General features: G+C 36.0%; 5 protein-coding genes across 5 annotated transcripts; 3 read left to right on the forward strand and 2 right to left on the reverse strand.

The window, feature by feature from the left end:
- The first annotated feature begins 3,278 nt into the window (after positions 1–3,278).
- On the forward strand, positions 3,279–5,646 carry LOC105398450 (protein HEXIM1). Its single transcript, XM_011570559.3, has one exon. It carries the CDS (start codon positions 3,474–3,476, stop codon positions 4,530–4,532), a length of 1,059 nt encoding a protein of 352 aa, XP_011568861.1. The 5' UTR covers positions 3,279–3,473; the 3' UTR covers positions 4,533–5,646.
- Positions 5,589–6,258, reverse strand: LOC105398449 (tRNA-specific adenosine deaminase 2). The gene has a single exon (XM_011570558.3). It carries the CDS (start codon positions 6,144–6,146, stop codon positions 5,658–5,660), a length of 489 nt encoding a protein of 162 aa, XP_011568860.1. The 5' UTR covers positions 6,147–6,258; the 3' UTR covers positions 5,589–5,657.
- Positions 6,259–7,684: 1,426 nt separating this feature from the next.
- On the forward strand, positions 7,685–9,672 carry LOC105398448 (single-strand selective monofunctional uracil DNA glycosylase). Its single transcript, XM_011570557.3, has 5 exons — positions 7,685–8,078; positions 8,252–8,371; positions 8,789–8,932; positions 9,080–9,235; positions 9,474–9,672. The coding sequence occupies exons 1-5, from the start codon at positions 7,803–7,805 to the stop codon at positions 9,606–9,608; spliced, it is 831 nt and encodes a 276-aa protein (XP_011568859.3). The 5' UTR covers positions 7,685–7,802; the 3' UTR covers positions 9,609–9,672.
- Positions 9,673–9,976: 304 nt separating this feature from the next.
- On the forward strand, positions 9,977–16,205 carry LOC105398446 (HSPB1-associated protein 1). The gene is made up of 6 exons (XM_038107540.2): positions 9,977–10,543; positions 10,984–11,120; positions 11,584–11,708; positions 12,753–12,877; positions 13,267–13,377; positions 15,684–16,205. The coding sequence occupies exons 1-6, from the start codon at positions 10,220–10,222 to the stop codon at positions 16,080–16,082; spliced, it is 1,221 nt and encodes a 406-aa protein (XP_037963468.2). The 5' UTR covers positions 9,977–10,219; the 3' UTR covers positions 16,083–16,205.
- Positions 16,206–16,437: 232 nt separating this feature from the next.
- Positions 16,438–20,165, reverse strand: LOC105398445 (elongation of very long chain fatty acids protein). The gene is made up of 6 exons (XM_038107541.2): positions 19,923–20,165; positions 19,073–19,263; positions 18,640–18,774; positions 17,551–17,656; positions 17,010–17,146; positions 16,438–16,652 (listed from the first exon to the last, which is right to left on the reverse strand). Exons 1-6 carry the CDS (start codon positions 19,981–19,983, stop codon positions 16,455–16,457), a joined length of 828 nt encoding a protein of 275 aa, XP_037963469.2. The 5' UTR covers positions 19,984–20,165; the 3' UTR covers positions 16,438–16,454.
- Between the last annotated feature and the right edge of the window lie 467 nt (positions 20,166–20,632).

Genomic DNA, 20,632 nt, shown 5'->3' on the forward strand with positions numbered 1-20,632 from the left:
GCAGCGAGGATGAGGACGGTGTCGATGACAGTTGATCATTTTGTCCTATTGATAAGAAGAAGTTATTAAAGGTATTAGCCACTATTTTTGGATCTTCAGTAAGATGGTTATTAATTTTTAATTTGGTATTTTGTTTTTCTTTTCTAGTCATTTTATTTGTACGTTCTTTAACAATTCTCCACATAGTTTTAGTTTTGTTTTTTGAATGTTTCATTGAATTTATATATACCAGTTTTTTTGACTGTAGGACTGCTTTTTTAAGTATTTTTTCATATTGTTTATAGTTATCATGAAGTGTTTTATTATCAGTTTGTGATATTAAACTTTTAAGTAATCTTTTATGTTTGGACGATGTTTTTATTCCTTTCGTTAACCATGTTTTATTATTATATATTTTTAATTTTGATTTAATTTTTGGAATGCATTTATCCAATGCAGTTTGGATTGTCTCTATAAATGTGGTATAGTTTTCGTTAATATTTCTATTGTTTACTATTATTTTATTCCAATCTATTTTCTTTATTTCAGTTTTAAAATTTATTACATTGTTATGATGATAGTTTCTTTTATAAGTATACCATATGATTTTTTTATTATTTATTATGTTAGGTACAGTACCTATAACACCCTTATGATCAGAAAATCCATATTCTTTGACGCAATGATCAAGAGGGAAGTTGGAGAAAAGTAAGTCAAGACAAGTTGAGCTTGAATTTGTAACCCTCGTTGGCTCTTTTACGTGTTGAAAAAAATTATATGATTTGAAGAGTTCTAATAGTTTTAAGCTAGGTGGATTTTGGACTAGCATGTCCACGTTAAAGTCTCCTCCTATCATGATGCGTTTCTTTGTATATTTTACTTGTGTAAATTTTAAGAGTTTTTCTAATGACTCATAAAACAGATCTGGCATTCTAGTATCGTCTGGCCAATAAATTACAATAATTATTAAATCTAGCTTTAGTATTTCAATGGCACATGTTTCGAATATAAATTCAATTGACTTTCTATTAATAGAATCTAGCTCTCTATAATCTATGTTTTCTTTGACAAATATACACACTCCTCCACCTGTATGTTCAGAGCGTTTAAAGGATGTTGCTAATTTATAACCATCGACGTACAATAGTTCACTCTTAGATTCGGTAACCCATGTTTCTGTCATACATATTATCTGTACTAAGTTATCAATTTCAGTCGTTGCTTCCAATAGATGACGTTTTTTATTGAGGCTTCTGATATTCTGGAAAAGTATATTCAGATTAGTTAGTTTTGTAGTTATTGATAATGGAGATTGGCCTGTCGCTGGTGGAAAAAATTGTTTCCAGGTTTATTAGGCATATCTGTTTGTCTCCTTCTTTGTCCGTCAGTGTTACTGTTTCCTGAAGTCACATCAGCGTATTGTTGACGGTAATTTGTGGCATTTTTATTGTTACAGTTGAATTCCTCCTCTTTTTTATATTGTGTTCCGTTTATAATTAGTTTGTTGTTTTTTATATTAGCTTCTTATTTCATCAAATTTTAACAAACTGATTTCCATGAGGGTGGTTTGGAGTGATCATAGATGACAAGCACAACATTGACAAGTCCAACAAGACATAAAATCCATGTCAAACTGTACAAAATTCGGTCACAAAATCCGCCTTTCAAGAATATAGGCTTTCCATCTTCAGCCTAAGAGTTAAAATATGTTTTTAATAAAAATGGAATGGGTGGATGTGGCTATGAAAATATTTGTATGCCTTTCCTTTGCTCGACCATGGTGAAGAATATGAAAAAGAACATAATAGTAGATTTATTCAAAACGAAGACATTGTACCAGACAAGTTACAAGGGCATAAACTGAAGTTTGTGGTCTATATAGTATATTATGCAGAAGTCTTAGCCACACCGTTAAAAAGTGAGCTTTAGTTTACGATTAATGTGTGGACAGTTCTTGGTCGATGGCACTTTTCATAATCTTATAACCGCGTGGCTGAGCAAAGGAAACACACAGGACCTTCAGTGTGGTAATGATATTTACAAATAGGAAGGTAAAACATGAAATGCAATTCGGCAATCAGTAGTATTGGTACACACCTGAAAATCGGATTGTTTTTTTTTAAATTTAGCTAGAGTACTAGGGCTAGCTTGCTTCAGTGTAGAAGTAGTGGATAGTGCTAAAATATTAGGTCTTCTCACAATCTGCCAAAAAGAATTTGTTAAAATTTACTTTGTATAAAACTTTGGCGAAAAGGGTAACGCCTCGTCCTCTCCATCGAGAGGCAATAATTAATTATCCGAATAATTTAAGTAGTACCACATGCTCTCTTACGGTGAAGGAAAACATCAAGAGGAAACATGTGCGCTAATTGGTGTTAAGAAAATTATTAACCATCGTTTCGCTTTTCAATTATGTTGGATGGTATGGCAATGAGTATGGGTTGATTGCCTTTTACCTACTTATACACTTAGATATTTGGGATTGGGGAGAGATTCATCATCATCAGCCCGTAGTCAAGTCATACACCGCTGGACGCAGGCCTCTCCGAAGCAGCGCCATAACACTCTGTCCTCGGCCTTTCTCATCCATCCACTTGCGGCCACCTGTCTAAGGTTCTCGGCCATCGAAGTGAATATGGTGTCGAAGCTAACCGTATTGGGAAGAGTGACTTGGATTATTACTAATTATTACACATTTATTCCGGAAAATATAATTACTTACCACCGAAAGGAATTTAAAAGTTGATATTCCTCTATTAAGTAGCATTTTAAAGAACGACTCAATGAGTTGTTGATTCAATAGCTTATTGCCCTCGTCAATGTAATTTTATTGACGTACACGTACAACCAAAACAAAAATATCACAGCAGTTTCGCCATAGGTACATACCATGTAGGTAGGTATATAATAATAGTTAACCTTTTTTGAAAATCGCGCTACAAAGTCCTTGGGTATAGGCTAAATAAATAGAGTAGTCTATGGAATAAGGAATCGAGTCCTCAGAATAATAACGGTCTCTCGTTCTACTTATTAAGGTCTAATAAGGGCCACTTTTACCAAAAGCTAAACATATTTAAATCAAATTTTAAGTTTATTTTGTACTTACTGACAGAAACTTGAAATGTGACTAAATACGTTATGCAAAATGCATTTAAAATTTGATTTAAATACGTTTAGCGTTTGGTAAAAGTGACCCTTCGTGTAGATTCGAAAATAGTATCGAATCCTGTGCTCGCTACTGGTACAGTCAAGGGACATTGAAGTGGGAAAACGGGATCGACATCTGGCAACACTGTAAATTTTGTTTATATCCTATCCTGAAATAAAAAATGGCGACGTTGCTCATTGCTAGTGATTGTGTCTGCTGTTTATGTGTTGTCTTGACATTAGCAGGAGTGCAGGACACTTGAAATTGTTGTCATTGCATAAGGAGAATCTCATTTCATATTAAACACGTATTATTAAAGGGAAATCGTGATTAAAAGTGAATAATAATGGACGTAAATAGTGTTGAAGAATTAAAAGATGGCGACGGGACGCGATCTTTATTAATGACAGTGCCCTCTCCCGGAAATTTACAAAAACAAAAATCTATCGAAGGCCTTGATGGGGCTGTCAAAAAGAAGAGAAGACGCGGCAAATCTAAAAGAAAAGTAATAAAACCATTTTTGAAAATTCCTTGGCCCGATAGGAAACGAAATGATAAAATTAAAAGAAATCGTTTTCGAAAAATAGTTTTGACAAAGACTACTGCACCTGCACCTTTCAATAATAATCAGTTCTTAATGGAAATACATAAGCCGGAACCCGATAATGAGCTTCAAATGTGCCAAACACCTTCTACGCGAACCCGAGATTCAAGTTTTAGTGTGGACTCAGAAGAAAACTACTTTTATTCATTACCGGAAGATGAAGAAGATTTTTTAACAAAAGAGTTTTCAAGTGTTTATGAGGATGCTCAGAGCGAAAGATTGTCCAATATGACTAAAAATGATCTTATTCAAGAGTATATTTTATTAGAAGCTAAGTATGAAAATCTTGTTAAGAGAAATGAGCGCTCAAAATTCAAACAAATTGATGAGGACAAGGATTCTGGCACTAACAAGACAGCATTATCAGCTGAAATAATGTGTACAGATAAAGACAGTTCCACATCGTCAGCTGAAACATCTGCAGAACCAACTGTTGTGGAATATTTGCAACGTTTGAAAGAACAAGAAGATGAAATAGAAGAATTAAAATTGAAAAATGAACAACTTCAACATGAAAATGATCATTTAAGACAAAAAGTAAATTGCACATCAAGTGAAGACTCTGAAAGTGATAGCTCATCTACATCCATGAGTGGCAGCTCGAGTAGCAGTTCTGATGACACTCCCATGAACATTCCTGATGTTGGTTTGACAGACAATTCTCTATTAAATGTTGAGAACCAGAATGGAATAGTTGAAAATGGTCTAAATGGGTCCACTGAGGATCCAGATTCAGACTACCCACTTGTAAATGGTCATGGTCTCAATGGCCAATCTCATGAGGACAATGAATGCATGTGATTTATTAAATTAATTTTAAGTATTTACAGGGAGTTATAGTTACACTTAAACTTGTTTTGTTTTAAGCCAAAGTGATGATCAGGATGGAAATCTCTCTACAAAATCCTTCTAATATTAGACACAAAAGTTTGTGAGCATGGATGTTTATTACTCTTTCACATAAAAACTACTGAACAGATTTTCATGAACTTTGGTATATATACCCTGGATTAATACATAGGAGTATTTTTTTCCTGGAATATCAAGGGACAACTTCAAGGGAAAAGCAAAGCTTGTGACAGTTGTAAGCTACTGGTGGTTCTTAATATTGTAATGAAATAAGATCTATTTGTATGTACATATTAAGATGATTGATTTGTAGCTTACAGATGCCCCTGTTGAACAATCAATATTACATTCCCAATATAAATATAGGGAAGCAATTCACCGCTTGGTTGCAGTGATACTTAGTAGTCCACCTCCCATATCTCAACAATATAGTCAAGAGCCTTTTGTTATACTTACATACCTATATTGGTAGTGATTCTGAATGTACCAAGTAGAAATGTTGCAATTTCAATTTGTTATCTTCACTGTGTACATCTGATTTTCTATACTTATTCCAAATCTAAGTTTTGAGGTCTACCTAAAATTTGTGCCTAAAAAGTCGCTACACCAATGTATTCTTACTTACTTAAGTTTTTACATAATAATGGTATATAAAATATGCACCAAAATTAAATAAATTTATGTTACAACAGCTAATAAATTTACATGTAAGAATATAATTATAGGTACCTGCAGGTATGTACAAACTGTAGATCAACAAGACATTGCTTAATAGGTATTGATAAAACCATTAGATATAACTTACAACATAACCACATTTATTATGATGTACCTACAATTTCACTGTCACTGAAATGTTTATTTTAATTTACTCAGCCTTGCCCACATTGTATTATTTATTTTGCAGAGCTCTTGTCTTGTAATATATTTCATAGCATGCCTATTAATGTAAAAATGCTTAAAAGCTATATAATTTTACTATTATAGGATGTTAAAAGATAACAACTGTTCAGTTCTGTTATATTTTAATTAAAACAATTATGAATACATACTAAAAGTTAGTAAATGTTGTTTTAATTATTCTTTCAATATTTTTTTACATTTAGGATCTGGTGCAAGTGGATTTGTTCCTTTGTAAAATAGTTTGAGTAAAGCCATAGCTTCATCTGCAAGCAAGTTTCCAGATAAAGAGTAATTATTACTGTAAATTTTACTAACATCACAAACTGTCTTTCCGCCAAATCGGTCGTTAGCACATCCATATATCACTTCCTTCACACCAACATTATTCAATGCTGCTGCACACATTATGCAGGGTTCCACAGTCACATACACAGTAATGTTTTGGAAATAATCATGTCGAAGATTTTTACTTTTACAATACTCTATAACCAAGTCAATGCAATTAATTTCTGCGTGTCGTGTAGGATTACGAGTTTCATTTACACGGTTTCTTGATTCCGCAATTATTTTATTATCAACCACGAAAACGCACCCCACCGGTACCTCTTGGGCTTGTAACGCTTCACCACCTAGTTGTAGAGCACGATGCATGAATTCTTCCATAGTATTAACTAGTAAACTAGCAATTAATCATTGAGAGTATTTTAACTTTATTTTGCATTGTTTTTAATAAAGAATAGAAACCGAAAACTTCAACTTCCTCTTTCTTTGCTGTTCTTTGCCTTTGCTTGACAGACTTGACAGGTTGACACAGTTTGACACTTGACGGTCACTAATGTCGTCAATTCCGCTAATATCTTGTGTTAAGAACATAATTTACAGCAAAGAAGCAGAAAACATTGTAATTTCGGAATTTTATGACATTTGAAGGTTTTCTTATAATCGACCATCAAAATTAACATAAAAATATGCACCGTAACTATGTTGAAGTCTGTAGAATTTCAAATTCATTTACCTAAATAATATAATTACATATACGTAGGTACAGACCATCGCATTGATAGTATAATCTAAATAATTATCTTTTACTTTTTTACTTCAAACATACAATTAGTTTTAGTAAGGGATTAATAATTATAATTTTATCAGTTATTGTATAATATAAATGATATTATTTTATAAATAATATTTTAATAAATAAAAATTAGAACTAAAATATGGATTTTTCGTACTTTCTAATAATGTGAATAGTGAGAAAATCTTGTAAATAGGAAACCCTTATAAGCAGATTGACATGCTCAAAAGTTTTGTGATCAAAATTCAGACTTTGTATGATTTGATGGTTTTATGTCAGTCGTCAAAGTCGATGAGAACGTATGATTTTAAAGGCGTATTAGAAAATACCTCGCCTACTACGCCTGCCTGCGACTGCTGCGACTCATCCTTGACGCATCAGTAATTTTATAAAAATAAAAACATTTAAGGTTTCACAAAACGGGGATATGATGGCACTTCAGGACTTTTTCCATCGTCACTATAGGCATTAAAAAAAAATATGACAGGTTTTGATGTGACGTTGTAGGTCTATGGATAGACGTGTGACCAAAGGGTATGTAAAGGCTGACGCCTGTAAATTTTTTCTTTTTTATTGCCCATATATTTTTATAGAGACGATGGAAAAAGTCCTGAAGTGCCATCATATCCCCGTTTTGTGAAACTTGAAATGTTTTTATTTTTATAAAATTACTGACGCATAGGAAAAATCTGAGATTTTTTTAGGATGATACGGAGGGTTATTCCTATCATTAGAAAAATTATGAGCGTTGTTCAATTTTTTCAGACATAGCCTATTCCATCATATATGACACTGGCAGTAATGGGCAGTATATAGCCATATTTACCGTTATACTCTGTGGTCACTGTGGTGTTAAGGCGCCGACACACTAGCGGATGTGGCTTACGGACGCGGCTGTCAGCCGCGACTTAAAGATATCTAGGTACATTACGTACTGTTCACACTATTGGACGTAAGTCGCGGACGTAACCTTGGGCTGACCTTCAGCTTTCAGGCGTCCGAAAGCGATCTGGCACTACTGTCCCAAAAGACCGTGCACACAATACATATCAGTCCGTAAGCCGCATCCGCTAGTGTGTCGGCGCCTTTATGGTGTTATTCATTAGTCTGCTGCGGTGTTATTGTTGTCATTGGTCTTTGCTCGTTTTGTTGTTTATTGCATGTCTATTGTTTGAGTCTTCTACGATATAAAGAAAACTAATTTAATTAATTAAAATTCAATAGTTTGCTATTAAATAATAACCATGGAGGAAGACAACATAGTCTCTTCTTTCTTTGTTGAAAATGCTGTTGAGGCAGATAAACATGAAACAATCCCAGAAGATTTCCTAGACTTAATTGATGAGTTAAACCTTAAACTGTCTGAATTTCAAATACCATCGCCAGTCGAATGTGTTTACAATCCTACCCTGTATGCCAGACAATCCTTTGAAATGTACATCCGAAACTTTTGCAATTCAAAGAAAAAGATAATGTATTTTGGAATGAACCCGGGTCCGTGGGGAATGTCACAAACTGGAGTAAGTTATTCTCAAATAAGTAGCTCTAAAAATAAACTTAAACAACAATAACTTCTCTCTTACTGTGAATTATCTAACACAATATCCAAAAAACATGGGTGCCAAATTGCATGTCTGCCTACCCACATGAGTACATTGTTATTATTTCATGCCATGAGTGTTTATTTTTCCAGGTGCCATTTGGTGAAGTAAACTTGGTAAGGGATTGGCTGGGAATCAATGGTCCTGTGGGAAAACCTGAAAAAGAACTGAAAGCTCGACCTGTCAATGGCTTTGGGTGTACTAGATCTGAGGTTAACTTGATATTATACAGTTACTTAAAATACATTTATTTTTTCAATACAGCACCTGTAGGCCATGATCACTTGGTCAGCTTATTGCTGTTTACATACAGTTTGTATTATTTTAAATAAAAAAATACAATCTTCATTATTTTGTGTAGGTACTTTGAATGGACTAGTACCATAATATTTTTAAAATCATTACCTATTTTTTAAATACATTACCTATTTAAAATGCAACATGTTTATAGGAAACATTTTACATTTCTGTAGCTTTTCAAAGTGCTTATAGTTACTTATAAATTCATAAAGTGTACTTTACACTATGGAGTTGGATTTTATTTATATTTTAATTCTTGTACGTAAAAATGAGTATTCTAATGCACAAGACTGTATTGTTCATTTTGTCATTTGTGTATTGCTTTTCAGATCAGTGGAAAGCGGTTTTGGAATCTTTTTAAATCAATATGTGGAGTCCCGCAAAACTTTTTCCAGACAAGTTTTGTTTACAATTATTTACCACAACAGTGGCTGAAAAGTAATGGCTGCAATGTTACTCCAGGTGACTTTAAAGTAAGGCTTTTGTTTTTTACGTTTGCCACACATATTTTTACCACAAAAACCTAACATTATATAATTAGATAGACATAGTAAAATTAGTAAGTAACATTACATTTTAAAATATAAATTGATGAGTACTTACACAGTTTTTTGTTCCAGGCATCTCAAATGCAACCACTATATGATATGTGTGACCCAACATTTATTAAAGTGTTAAAGTTATATGATGTTCAAATCATTGTAGCCATTGGAAAGTTCTGTGAAACAAGGGCTAAAAAAGCTGTTGAAAAACACCTACCAAATAGTTCTGTTCAGGTAATCATTAATTACATAGCTATTATTTTTATATCTCAATACCTGTCTACCCTTACCCCACAAACTGTGACCCACTGTATGTATTTTTTACACACAAAGTTCATAATTATAACGGAACCCGGTTTTTAAGGCTGCCGTCAGCCCTATGGTTACTACCTATCTACCCCTACCTGCCTCTTTATCGCTAGGTATTGATCTATTATTTTTCATTCAGGTTAAACTTATATTTTAATTACAGATATATTATCTACCGCACCCCAGTCCAAGGACAGTAAACAATAACGATTGGGATAAAAAAGCTATCGAACATTTGAATAAATACAACCTGATCCAGTACTATAATAATAGCATTAAAACTGAAGAAAAAACTTGAAAGGAGAAGTAATGTAATGATGTTGATTAAGTATTGTTTAAGTATTGTAATAATTCATCGACTTATGAAAGGCGTCCCGGTTATTGGCACGGGAGTCGCGGTGGCAGCGTCAAGGAGGCGCCGCGCCTTCTCTATATTCTCTGGATAGACGCTTACTGAAGAAGTCGAGGCGGAGGTGCAGGCGAGGCGAAAAGAGAACTTGATCTCCACCGCAACGCGAAGCCGCCGCCTCGACTGTAGCAGTGGGCGGAGCGCCTTCAAAATAATTATTATTATGAGCAATAATAAACTAAAAAAAATCTTTACCACAGAATAGAAAATTAAGTTCTCCTGTCAGCTGTCACTCAGCAGCAGTGCTGGTGCTGCTATATGTTCCTCTTTCTATGTTATGTTGATTGTTTTGGATTTTTGAATGTAAAATTTTTCATTTCATGGTCCCTGACCTGAGTTTAATTGAATAAATACGGTTGTGTGGTTACAGCTTCTGGTATATCATGTAAACTGATTTTGAGTTATAGATTATCATCGTTTGTATAAAATTAATAAATATTTTAGAGACAATTATTTTTATTACTCTTCAATTTAATTCACACTTGTTTCCCAACATCAGCATGAATGTAATAAATGAGGAGTTGCTACATAGTATAATATCACAAACTAACATGCCCCTTGTGCTGAGAGGCTTTGTAAATAACTGGTCGATTTGCCAATGGGATATGAAAAAGTGGGCATCTGTTTTTGGCCAAAGAGATATTCCCTTTCGTACTATGAAGAAAGACTACATTTCTGATGAGCCTTGTTGGGAAAGGAAATGCCAAGTGAAGACCATGAAATTTGAAGATTACCTGAACATAGTTGATTCTAGTGAGGACTGGATGTATTTTGATTATAAATATTTACATCAGTGGTTTAATGCTGATGAAGAATTGTGTAAGGTAATATTTTTTACACTAAGGTTGAGTCTCTACTCAACCACACAGTAATAAATAACTAGTAACTCTTTACTAGTTATTACTGTGTGGTTGAGTTATCATTATCATGAAAATAGTGTTTCAGTGGACCTGGACCTTTACTTCATTAGATTGACTCATAAGTAGCTAAGTTGAATTGACTAACATAGTACCCATAATCCATGTTTGTAAATAATATAATATATTTTTATATACTTAATTACTTACATATACAGGGGGTATTTTCTTGATAAAATTACTCGTAGAATCTACCCTTAAAGTTTGCCGGGTCCAAAAAACAACACACTGTATTGTATAGTACCTATCACATATTATCATATACATCTTGCAGCCAAAGTCCCACTGATAATGCTTGTATGATCTAGCTAGGTCATGTATGTCAGATTCCTATATTTCTTGTGTAGGAAATAAGTTGGAAGCAGTTTGGCTACCCTGACAAGGGTGCGGCAGACACTACTCTCTGGATCGGAAGTGATGGCGCACACACTCCAACACACCAGGACACCTATGGAGTCAATATTGTCGCTCAGGTGTATGGCAAGTTAGTATGCGAAACTACATAACATAATATTTGCTTGTATTTGATTCATTTATTTTAGACCCTCTGTCCATAAATTAATAATCTTGCATATGCATTAAGCCCATCACAGACTTAGCTATAATATAATTATATTAATATTTTTATAGCTAGGCATATTACTATATATTTTCTATACATTTTCGCAGTGACCGCACACTCAGCTATAATATAATATTTCTGTGAAACCACCGGAAAAAACTGATATTATGTTTTATACAATTGTATAAAACATAACATCAGTTTTTCCCAAAACCCTCCTCCTGTTAATAATTTTTTTTTGAACCTACCTCCTAATACCTAGAATGTAGAAGTTACCGAAGATGCCGCCATCATTAGCGAATTTTAGAATAACTTTTAGATTCCAGGCAGACAGGCAAGATTAGGAGGTAGGTTCTAAAAATTTACATAATTTTTCCATTTCCAGAAAGCGATGGTTGCTATTTCCTCCTGAGGCTGGCGGAATGAAGTCAACCAGGGTACCATACGAGGAGTCCAGCATTTACAGTGAACTAAACTTCTATTGTCCTAACAGTCTAGAGGACTTCAGAGGTATCTACCCATTTATTTCTCTTATCAGAAACACCTATGAGTTTTGGTGCAAGGTTTAGTTTTTCATCCCACATGTCCCAACACCGCAAAAATACACATAATCTTACTATTTATGTTCCTGTGAGCAGATAGCTAGATTTGATAGTACCAAACGTTCCCTTTTGTTTGTTGGTAGGCAAATATACTTTTTGTCTAGAGCCCCCAGGGTTAACATTAGGTTCTACCTTTTTTGGCATAAGATTTATTTGCCTAATCTCGTATTGCATAGTAACGTTTGGTCAAAGTCTCGTTACGCCGAAAATCGTATGGCATAAATCTCGTTTAGTAAAAAGTTATTTCACATAACATTGTTTAGCCTAATAATGGTATGGCCAAATCTTGAATAGCCTAATAATGCTATGGCATAGGTTCATTAGGTTTATACAAAGTAATAATATTCGTTTGGCTTTAACTTTGACGGAGCGTCACCCTACATAGCGCAAACTGGTGCCTTGTATTGTTTCCGCTGTTTGGAAAACGCTCCGCTTTGGTTTTGATGAACATGTGCACCTAACACGCTCCTCCTCGCTTTGCTCTTCGTCGCACCTATTTTTAGGTTTCGATCTCATGGGGTTTGTAATAATTATATTGGTCGTTAACTTTCGATTTTTTGATCATACAATATCGTGATTTCGGGATGTACGAGAAAAATACCACAATTTGTACATTTACTACATACTTAATATATTATTTATTAAGATAACATTACGAGAAACAAGATTATACATAGGTATAGGCGAACATAAATTTGAGCAAACGAAACTTAGGTGTTTAAAGATTGTGCCTAAAGAGTTTTAGACGAAACGAGCCTTATGCCACATAAGTCTTGGCAAAGTGATGGTTCGGCCAAAAAAGTTTAGACCATACGAGTTATGCGAAATGAGTTTTGGTCAATAAAGATTATGCGAGATGAGCGGAACCCTTAACATTAATATAGGTACCTAAGTTCATGTTTCATAATACATTTAGTACGGCGGCAGAAGCATGATCCCCCGTGTCTTGCAGGGCTGTCGGGCGGGCGCGTGGTGGAGCTGTGCGCCGGCGACGCGCTGGTGTTGCCGCGCGGCTGGTGGCACTACGTGCAGAACCTCGCGCCCACCAGCGTCGCCGTCAACTGCTGGCTGCCGCACGTATGTAGCATCGCCTTTTTAAAGGAGATGATACACATGTCAAGCATCATACTCTCGCACTTACAGTCACTAAAGACTCGCACATGTGTGAATCAGCCTTTAGAGAGCTGAGCTCTTGTAGGTGTAGTTTCCGCCACCGCTAGCCGATAATTTAAAACCTTCTTATCCTGATTTGGTATAGGAAGCCGAAAGGGAGTGACTCATGGGTTAATTCTAAACTTATGCTGTACAACTTATGGAAATTCGAGAAAAAACTGCTTCCCATAGTAAAAAGCGATGGGGAGCAGAATCGGCTAACCTACGATTTTTGCAAAACCCTGTGTATTATGTTAAAAGAAACAAGTGTGTTTGTATTATCTCTGCAACTGAAATATTATTTATTTTTACAGGAAAAGGACATTTCTACTAGAGTATCGGAGGCGCTCATCAAGATACTGGTTGCTCAGATCTGTAAGGATCTGCCGCAGTCGACTCGAGCACTCCTCATTAATCCAAACGAGGTAAGTGTGTGCTGGTATTAGCTGAATTTCTTTCAGTACGGAAGGATAATAATATCACCAATGAGTACTTCAACATCAATCTTGGGCTTTGTGATTTGGAAAGATTAACACTGTATCATACATAACATTTTATAATAAACGTACAGTCAGCTGCATAAGTAGCTATACACTTTTGAACCTTGTCAATCTAAGAAACCGTCTATCCATACATTGAAGCATTGACGGTTTCTCACTTTGACAAGGTATAGAAGTGTATAACAACTTATGCAGCTGACCGTACCTGTAAAAGGAGAACGGCAGTGGGCGTACCGCCTTTTTTTTGGAGCGTTTCAGAACCATGTTTTCACCATTTATTAATGCAGTGTAGATAAGGTATTTTCAGTAATTACAATATTTTTAGAAGTCGGGGGAAAATAAAAAATTATAAATGAAGAATATTTAAATCTAAGGATAATGGAACGTAAAAACAAACATATAGAGAACGGAACGTAACAACAGTGGTGCCAGACCTCGGAATATTACCAGCAAATCCGAGCAAAAAAGTAATCGAATAGAAATATCGATACATTCTTAAATACAAAAGATATTTTATTTATCAATAAATTACATGTTCGGGTACTATTTGTGCCAAAACTAGTACATTTGGTTTATAAAATATCATTATATTTAAGTCTTGAAGACTTTTATCCATAGTAAACCATTTTCTTTTTCTCTTTATTCGATTCACTATAATCGATATTTTTTTAATATTTAAATCTAATAACACTGAATCTTGCTTGTCAATCTTGTCATAGTAGTTGTTATTTCATTTTCCATTACCTAACCTAATTATTTAATATTTTGAATACCGCTGAAACTGCTGAAGATATAGAACAAATGTGACAAAGGGGAGAACCAGACCCGGTTCCTGTTCCACCTCCCCGGCAGGCTCCCGTCCCACTTCTTCATCAGGAACCTGCAGAAGCAGCACAACAAGAACACGCAAAATCCTGACAATATTTTCTATGAACCATAGGATGATAAATACCTAAGTCAAATATGAGAAGAGCAACTGCGTGCTGCAGTTCGAATCCCGGCGCTGACATGTACCAATGTGTTCTTTGAATTTAATTAAAATGTATACCATCACACTTACAGTGAAGGAAACCTGCATACCTATCTAGATTTAGCACATCTAGAGAGCCAGGTGCAGGTACTTACACCCCAACAGAAAATAGAATAGAGTAGGTAATAGGAACATAAAATTCCTAAAGTTGATTCCAGGCAAATTATGTTATGTAAATAAAACAATGATCTTTTAAACAGTATATTTTATTTCATTACATTACTCGCCAAATGCATACCCATATAGTAGAACCTTTACATATAGCATTTCGAAATGGCATAGCAGATCCCTGTTGCGGAAAGGCAATTTAAAACTTCAGAAGTTGGATAAGTATAACATTATTCCATGATGAAAGTAGTAGCCTGATCTAGTCGATAATATTAATAAAATCATTTTATTTATTATGTACTTTGCACGTCCCGTATTTATTTAAACGTAAACATATAACTTGATATACCTAACATAATAATATTAATATCAAATTATTATTCACGTTGTTCGTCTTGTGTTGTTCAAGTGTTGACATGGTGTTGACGTTTAGTTGTTGACATGACACATTTTTTATCATTTCAATTTTTCTGCTCTGGTTTGTCAATTTTTATCATTATACTGAGATCCAACCTAGACATTTATGACGTAAATCACAGAGTACTTGGCATAAACATTACTTCACTTGACGTTCCATTCTTCCTGTATGAATGTTTACGTTCCATTGCGACTACATTTTAAAGATTCTTTTTTTCCGTTTTTCTCTTTTCTCCCAGCTTCTAAAAATCTAGTAATTAATTGACTTGTGTACCTGTACAGTGTCTCTCTAATCATGGTACTTTCATTACGGAACCCGTCATTTCCATAGTGGTACAAAACGTCCTTAGAACCCTGCCTTTGTCCTTTTGCAATCATCATAAACGTTGTCTATAATGGTTATGCCGCCATGCATTTCCATTTAGATTTAGCCCTATACCTACATAAATGAAGATGACTATTTATGAATCACGTTTATAAAGTTATGTTAGTGCATCACATTACTATTGTGTCAGTGTTCAAAGGCCGTTAGGTACGAGAACAAGCAAGGAGAACTGAATAAATTACTACTTAAAACGTCATGTTCAAGCATTCGTGCCATAAAATGTTACAATTACAACTAACATTAAATAGCCTCGTCAATATAATATTGCTAATGGATCGTAACTACTTGCAGGATGACATCTCGGACACACCTTTGGCAGTGCTGTTCTTACAACTAGAAACTGTTGCCAAGTTGTATCTGGACAACCGACGCAAAACGCGTCGAGCGAAGAGACAGCGGACCTGCGAGCCCGACCCCGCGCCGGCCACGACCGAGGAATATGACCTCAAGGCTTTATTGGAGAATACAGCTAACAAGATGGAGTTGGCTCAGCCTATTACTAGTGAAGGGATAATAGGTTTGATACAAGAGAATCTCAAACGGTACGCTAATGTTGAGCGAGTGTTGGGGGATGATGAGGTGGACGGAAGCACGGCCAGTCTGTGCCTGACGAAGGCGCTCATTGATGCGTACAGCGACGAAAATGTCGTCGAACAGGTGAAACGAAACCTCCTCGCCAAACTAAGTTAACGCCCCGTGTCATATATTTGTGATATTGATTAGATCTCAACTTTTACGAATGTAAATATTTTATATTTTGAATTTCATTTGTAGATGTATTCGATGTTAGTATGTGTATTCAACGAATTATGATAATAATAATAATAATAATAATAATGCAATAGTATAGATTAATAATATGAAAATAGGTACATAAGTATTATATTGCAATGCGGACGGTTTTCTATCCACACGTCCATAAAATAGTGGTTTAGATACGATAATGTATGTAATGTTAAGTACTTAAGACATAATAAAAGTATTATTTTATGATTGACTACTATTTTATATTCAAGTGACCATTCCTATAATGAAACTCGAAGAAAACTATCTCTAAAATATTTATTCCTTTTTTCTAACTCCATTCGTCTCCTTCGCCTGTTTGGGCTGCAATACATAAGCGCGCACATAGAAGTCTAGGAACAGCGCCACTATGAAGAGGTTTTGTGGTATGATGATGTAGGCGGGCTGCTTCGGGTAGTCGCAGTCGGTGGCGAGCGCTAGCGTCATCATGTGGACCAACATCACTACGAATTGCGTCTGAAATGTAAGGTAAATGATCTTTAGTTCATATTCTGCGTAGCGGATGGGACTCGAACCAGCGAGATTGTAGACGACGACGATGTTATTAGCACGCGGAAAGGAGGAGTAAACGGTACGGTACATATACGGAATATAAATAAATAAATCTGATAAGCTCATTCTTAACAACTGTTAGCGCAGTGTAGCAGTAGAAGCTGACCGCACTATATAAAACTTATATAATATATGCAGAATGAAAATATATAAATATCATAAATTTTTCGATCATGAATAAACGAACCAGAGTGGTCCAGAAAGTACCCGTACTCCCGAGTCGGGTACCAACACCTACATAAAAGCAACAGCTCAACTCACAATCTGTATCTGCGTGACGTGTTTCTTCCACCAGAGGGAGCTCTTGTAGCTGTCGTCCCACACGCTCAGCAGGTAGTAGCCGTACATCACCATGTGCACCAGCGAATTCACCGGGATCAGCAGCGTCATGTGGCCTCCTGTGAAACACGTAAATGATTAAATGTTATGCACATGGTACAGAATCATAAAGTGCACATCTGGAAGAGGATCAGACTCAAGAAACATAAATTAAGTAAGTAGGTACTTCTCTAACGAGAAGATCAGACTGCACCTGGACTGCATCCAAATTGTTATTCAGAAACAAATTAATACTTGGTACTACTGAACTATAACTACACTTGGAAACCAAAAAATATATTGATACTAAATATGTACCTACTTATAATTTTGGTTCAGTAAGTCTTTTTAGTCATGGTTTGATTACTTCTTTTTAGTCATGGGCGTCATGGATAATGTTTCCTATCTTTCGCGACTTTGCAAAACGCGTGGAACAAAATATGGATGAAGAGTTGTGTGAACGAATGATGTTTAGTTAAAGTACCTGGCACCCATTTGACGATGCCCCAGGCGAGCGCCACCATGCCGAAGTGGTGGTACACGTGCAGGAACGTCACCTGGTTCTGCTTCTTGCGCAGCACGAAGAACACCTGGAACCGAGCCATCATGATGAATCCTAATTCATGGCTTTTTACTAACTTATTCAAGATACGACACGCGATCTATCATCTGAAAAAGCATCGCAAAAGTAACTCGGTTTCAAATAATCTCTGGCTACGCCCATGAACAAGGGCGTACCCAGGTAGGAGCAGGGGGGGGCAGCTGCCCCCCCCTAGAAGATAAAATTAACGTAAATTTTCCTGCCAAGTGGGAATTAAAAACGTGTTACTTACTGTGCGCAATATGAAGTGTTGGAAACAAAGTACCTACAGGTATATCTTTTATTTTTAGTCAGATATTTTGATTTAATATTCTTATATCTATAATGTTTCAATATAACCCGACCGACCATCATCTCGGAACAGGTATGAGCTGCCCCCCCCTAGCTGAAATCCTGGGTACGCCCTTGCCCATGAAGATTACAATAAGTAGTTGTGAGCATAAATGATGTACAATATAATAATATATGTTATTCAGCGAGCAATTTTATCAGTGTTGAAACCAAATTCGCGCCGCGAAATTTGAATTCTCCCATAGACAGCCAGACGTGACCATCAGCAGTCCATTTCTGAGACCGTTGTCGGTTGGCGGAACCTACTTTAGATCTGTCTCTACGATTACATATTCCGATATTGGAATCATTAGGTAAGTATACAAATACATGTTTGTTATAAGTATGTATTAATTATTCAGCACTGAGGTCGAGTTCAGTGTAACGGGTATGTGTGTACTGTGTAGTAGGTATTATTTAATAACGTGAGAACATGCGTAACAATAGGATGATAGGTTACTTTTATTATGATTGGGTGGATAGATAATTAATGCTACTACTACCGATCAAATATATAGTAGGTATTCGGTATTTTCCTTGCTAACTACCCAAAGCACACGTGCAGGTAATGGTCCTATGTCAATCCCATACCGATCGATCGTTTATATAATAATAAACCTCGTTAGGTAGGTAGATACTTACAGTGTCCAACAGATCGACCATTTTAATAGCGAAGTATCCGTAGCAGACTTTCCACGCGAACTCGACGGCATACGGGCCGTCGTCCACCGGCTGGCACACCATCTTGTAGTGCCGCATCCAGCCCAGTGCCATGCTCTGGAAAGATTATCGAGCGAGGTGTTTAATGTAAGCTTATGGGTTAAAACGATTGTGACGGAGCATACTTTTTAGGTATCATTATTTGCGATCCAGTAACCATAACCTTCTATTGAGGGAGGGGTCTAGTAATGAGAATAATAGTGAATAAGTAATGTTTTAAGGCAGATATAATTACCTACGCAAACTATGCAGATTGTAAATTTGCTAAACTTGGACCACAGGTTACAGATCGCAGCAGATTGCCGTGCTTCACATCGAGTGCAAGTACGTTAGCAGCTAACCAAACCTCACCTACCTGATAGACCAGATACCCGCATCCTATAATCTGTATCGCATTGTAGACCGCTATCGGAGTTTTGAGATCGTAGGCGGGGCGGCGACTCATGTGGCCGGGCAGCCACTTGAACACCACGGCGAGGTACAGCAGCAGCACGGCCAGCCCCGGCCACGGCGTGCGCATCAGGAACCAGTCCTGTGTGCGCGGGTCTGGGCACAGTCAGACGGTTATTATTGGAGTTACAATAAAAATTAAATTGTGTCTGATTTTCCGGCATTTAAGCGGTTAATCAGTAGCCATGAAAGGATCAGTAGCAATGAAAATTTAAATTTTCAAAAATTTTATGTTTTCAGAGTTTGAGAGTAAGTTAGTAGGTATTATAGTTAGCAAAATAGGAAAACAGAGCTTTGGACCAATAGAAAACTGTAGCACATAAAAATTGGTCTAGATAGTCTGCAGATAGTACGGTCAGGTGCAGAGAAACAAGACCCCCCTCTCATAGTAACAATGTTTCTGAGAGGGGTCTGGTCTTTCTGCCCTTTACTGTACCAAATTACCTTGGTTGAGGTTGATGCTATTTTACTACTTTGTAGTACCTACACGAAGATTAGCCTCTTCTCATGACACCTACATCTTTGTACCAGTTTTCCTGTACCTCCCGTAGGTTGGCTGGTAGAAAATGCTCTCAGCATTAAACCCACCTTTTGTGCATTTATTATTAATATATTATTACTTATGTGCAATAAAGAATTAAATCAGAACTAAGGCAGAAATCGTGCGAACTAAGGTCATATTATTAGTTTTCGAATTATTATAATGATATAATTGGTGTGAATGATTAATTGAATTATAAATTATATTTGCTTACCTGCAATTTCTTCATTTAGGTAGTAATACAACCTAACTGCTCCTTTTAAAATCACTGACATGATGATATTTCACCAACTGATCCTTTTTTCCTCTGCACCGCACTGCAGGATATAAAGTAAGGAAGTAAAGGGTTCACTTTACAAGTTCATTAAACTTTAACGTAATATCGGAATACAGGAACGGTACTCCAGTCCGTTGACTCGACTCTGTAGGAAGTGACTGAAACGGTACAATAAGTTGTCCTTAATTCAGGGTTCCGTGAAGCCCATGCGAGTTAAGTTTTTCATTATTTTACGTGCGTCATTAATTCGTGCCTAATTATCCGTTTTTTCTTCAACTTCCCGTTCAGTGGCATAGGTCAGTGTGCCGCAGGGACGAAGAAATGTAAGAAGCTGATCCATTATATTCAAAAATACTATAACCAGCTCGTGTTCTGCTTCATATAGCACTATTATCACACCTGATTACACCTACCGAATAGAGTGGCCGAGACAGTGCCTTCGACATTGGTCGAGGATACTGTGTCGCCTCTGTATTTGGTAGGTGTAACAGGGATATATTATAATATTATGAGCTAAGAATCTAGGTAGGTAGGTACACCATCGTAATCATTGTAGATATAAAGATACCTATCTCATGGTACGATTCTTACCCTGAGCATCGATTTTAACCCTTTACCTAATAGAAGTTAAAATATTTAATTTGTTT

This window comes from Plutella xylostella, chromosome 25 (assembly GCF_932276165.1).
Source record: "Plutella xylostella chromosome 25, ilPluXylo3.1, whole genome shotgun sequence".
Taxonomy (NCBI): Eukaryota; Metazoa; Arthropoda; class Insecta; order Lepidoptera; family Plutellidae; genus Plutella; species Plutella xylostella.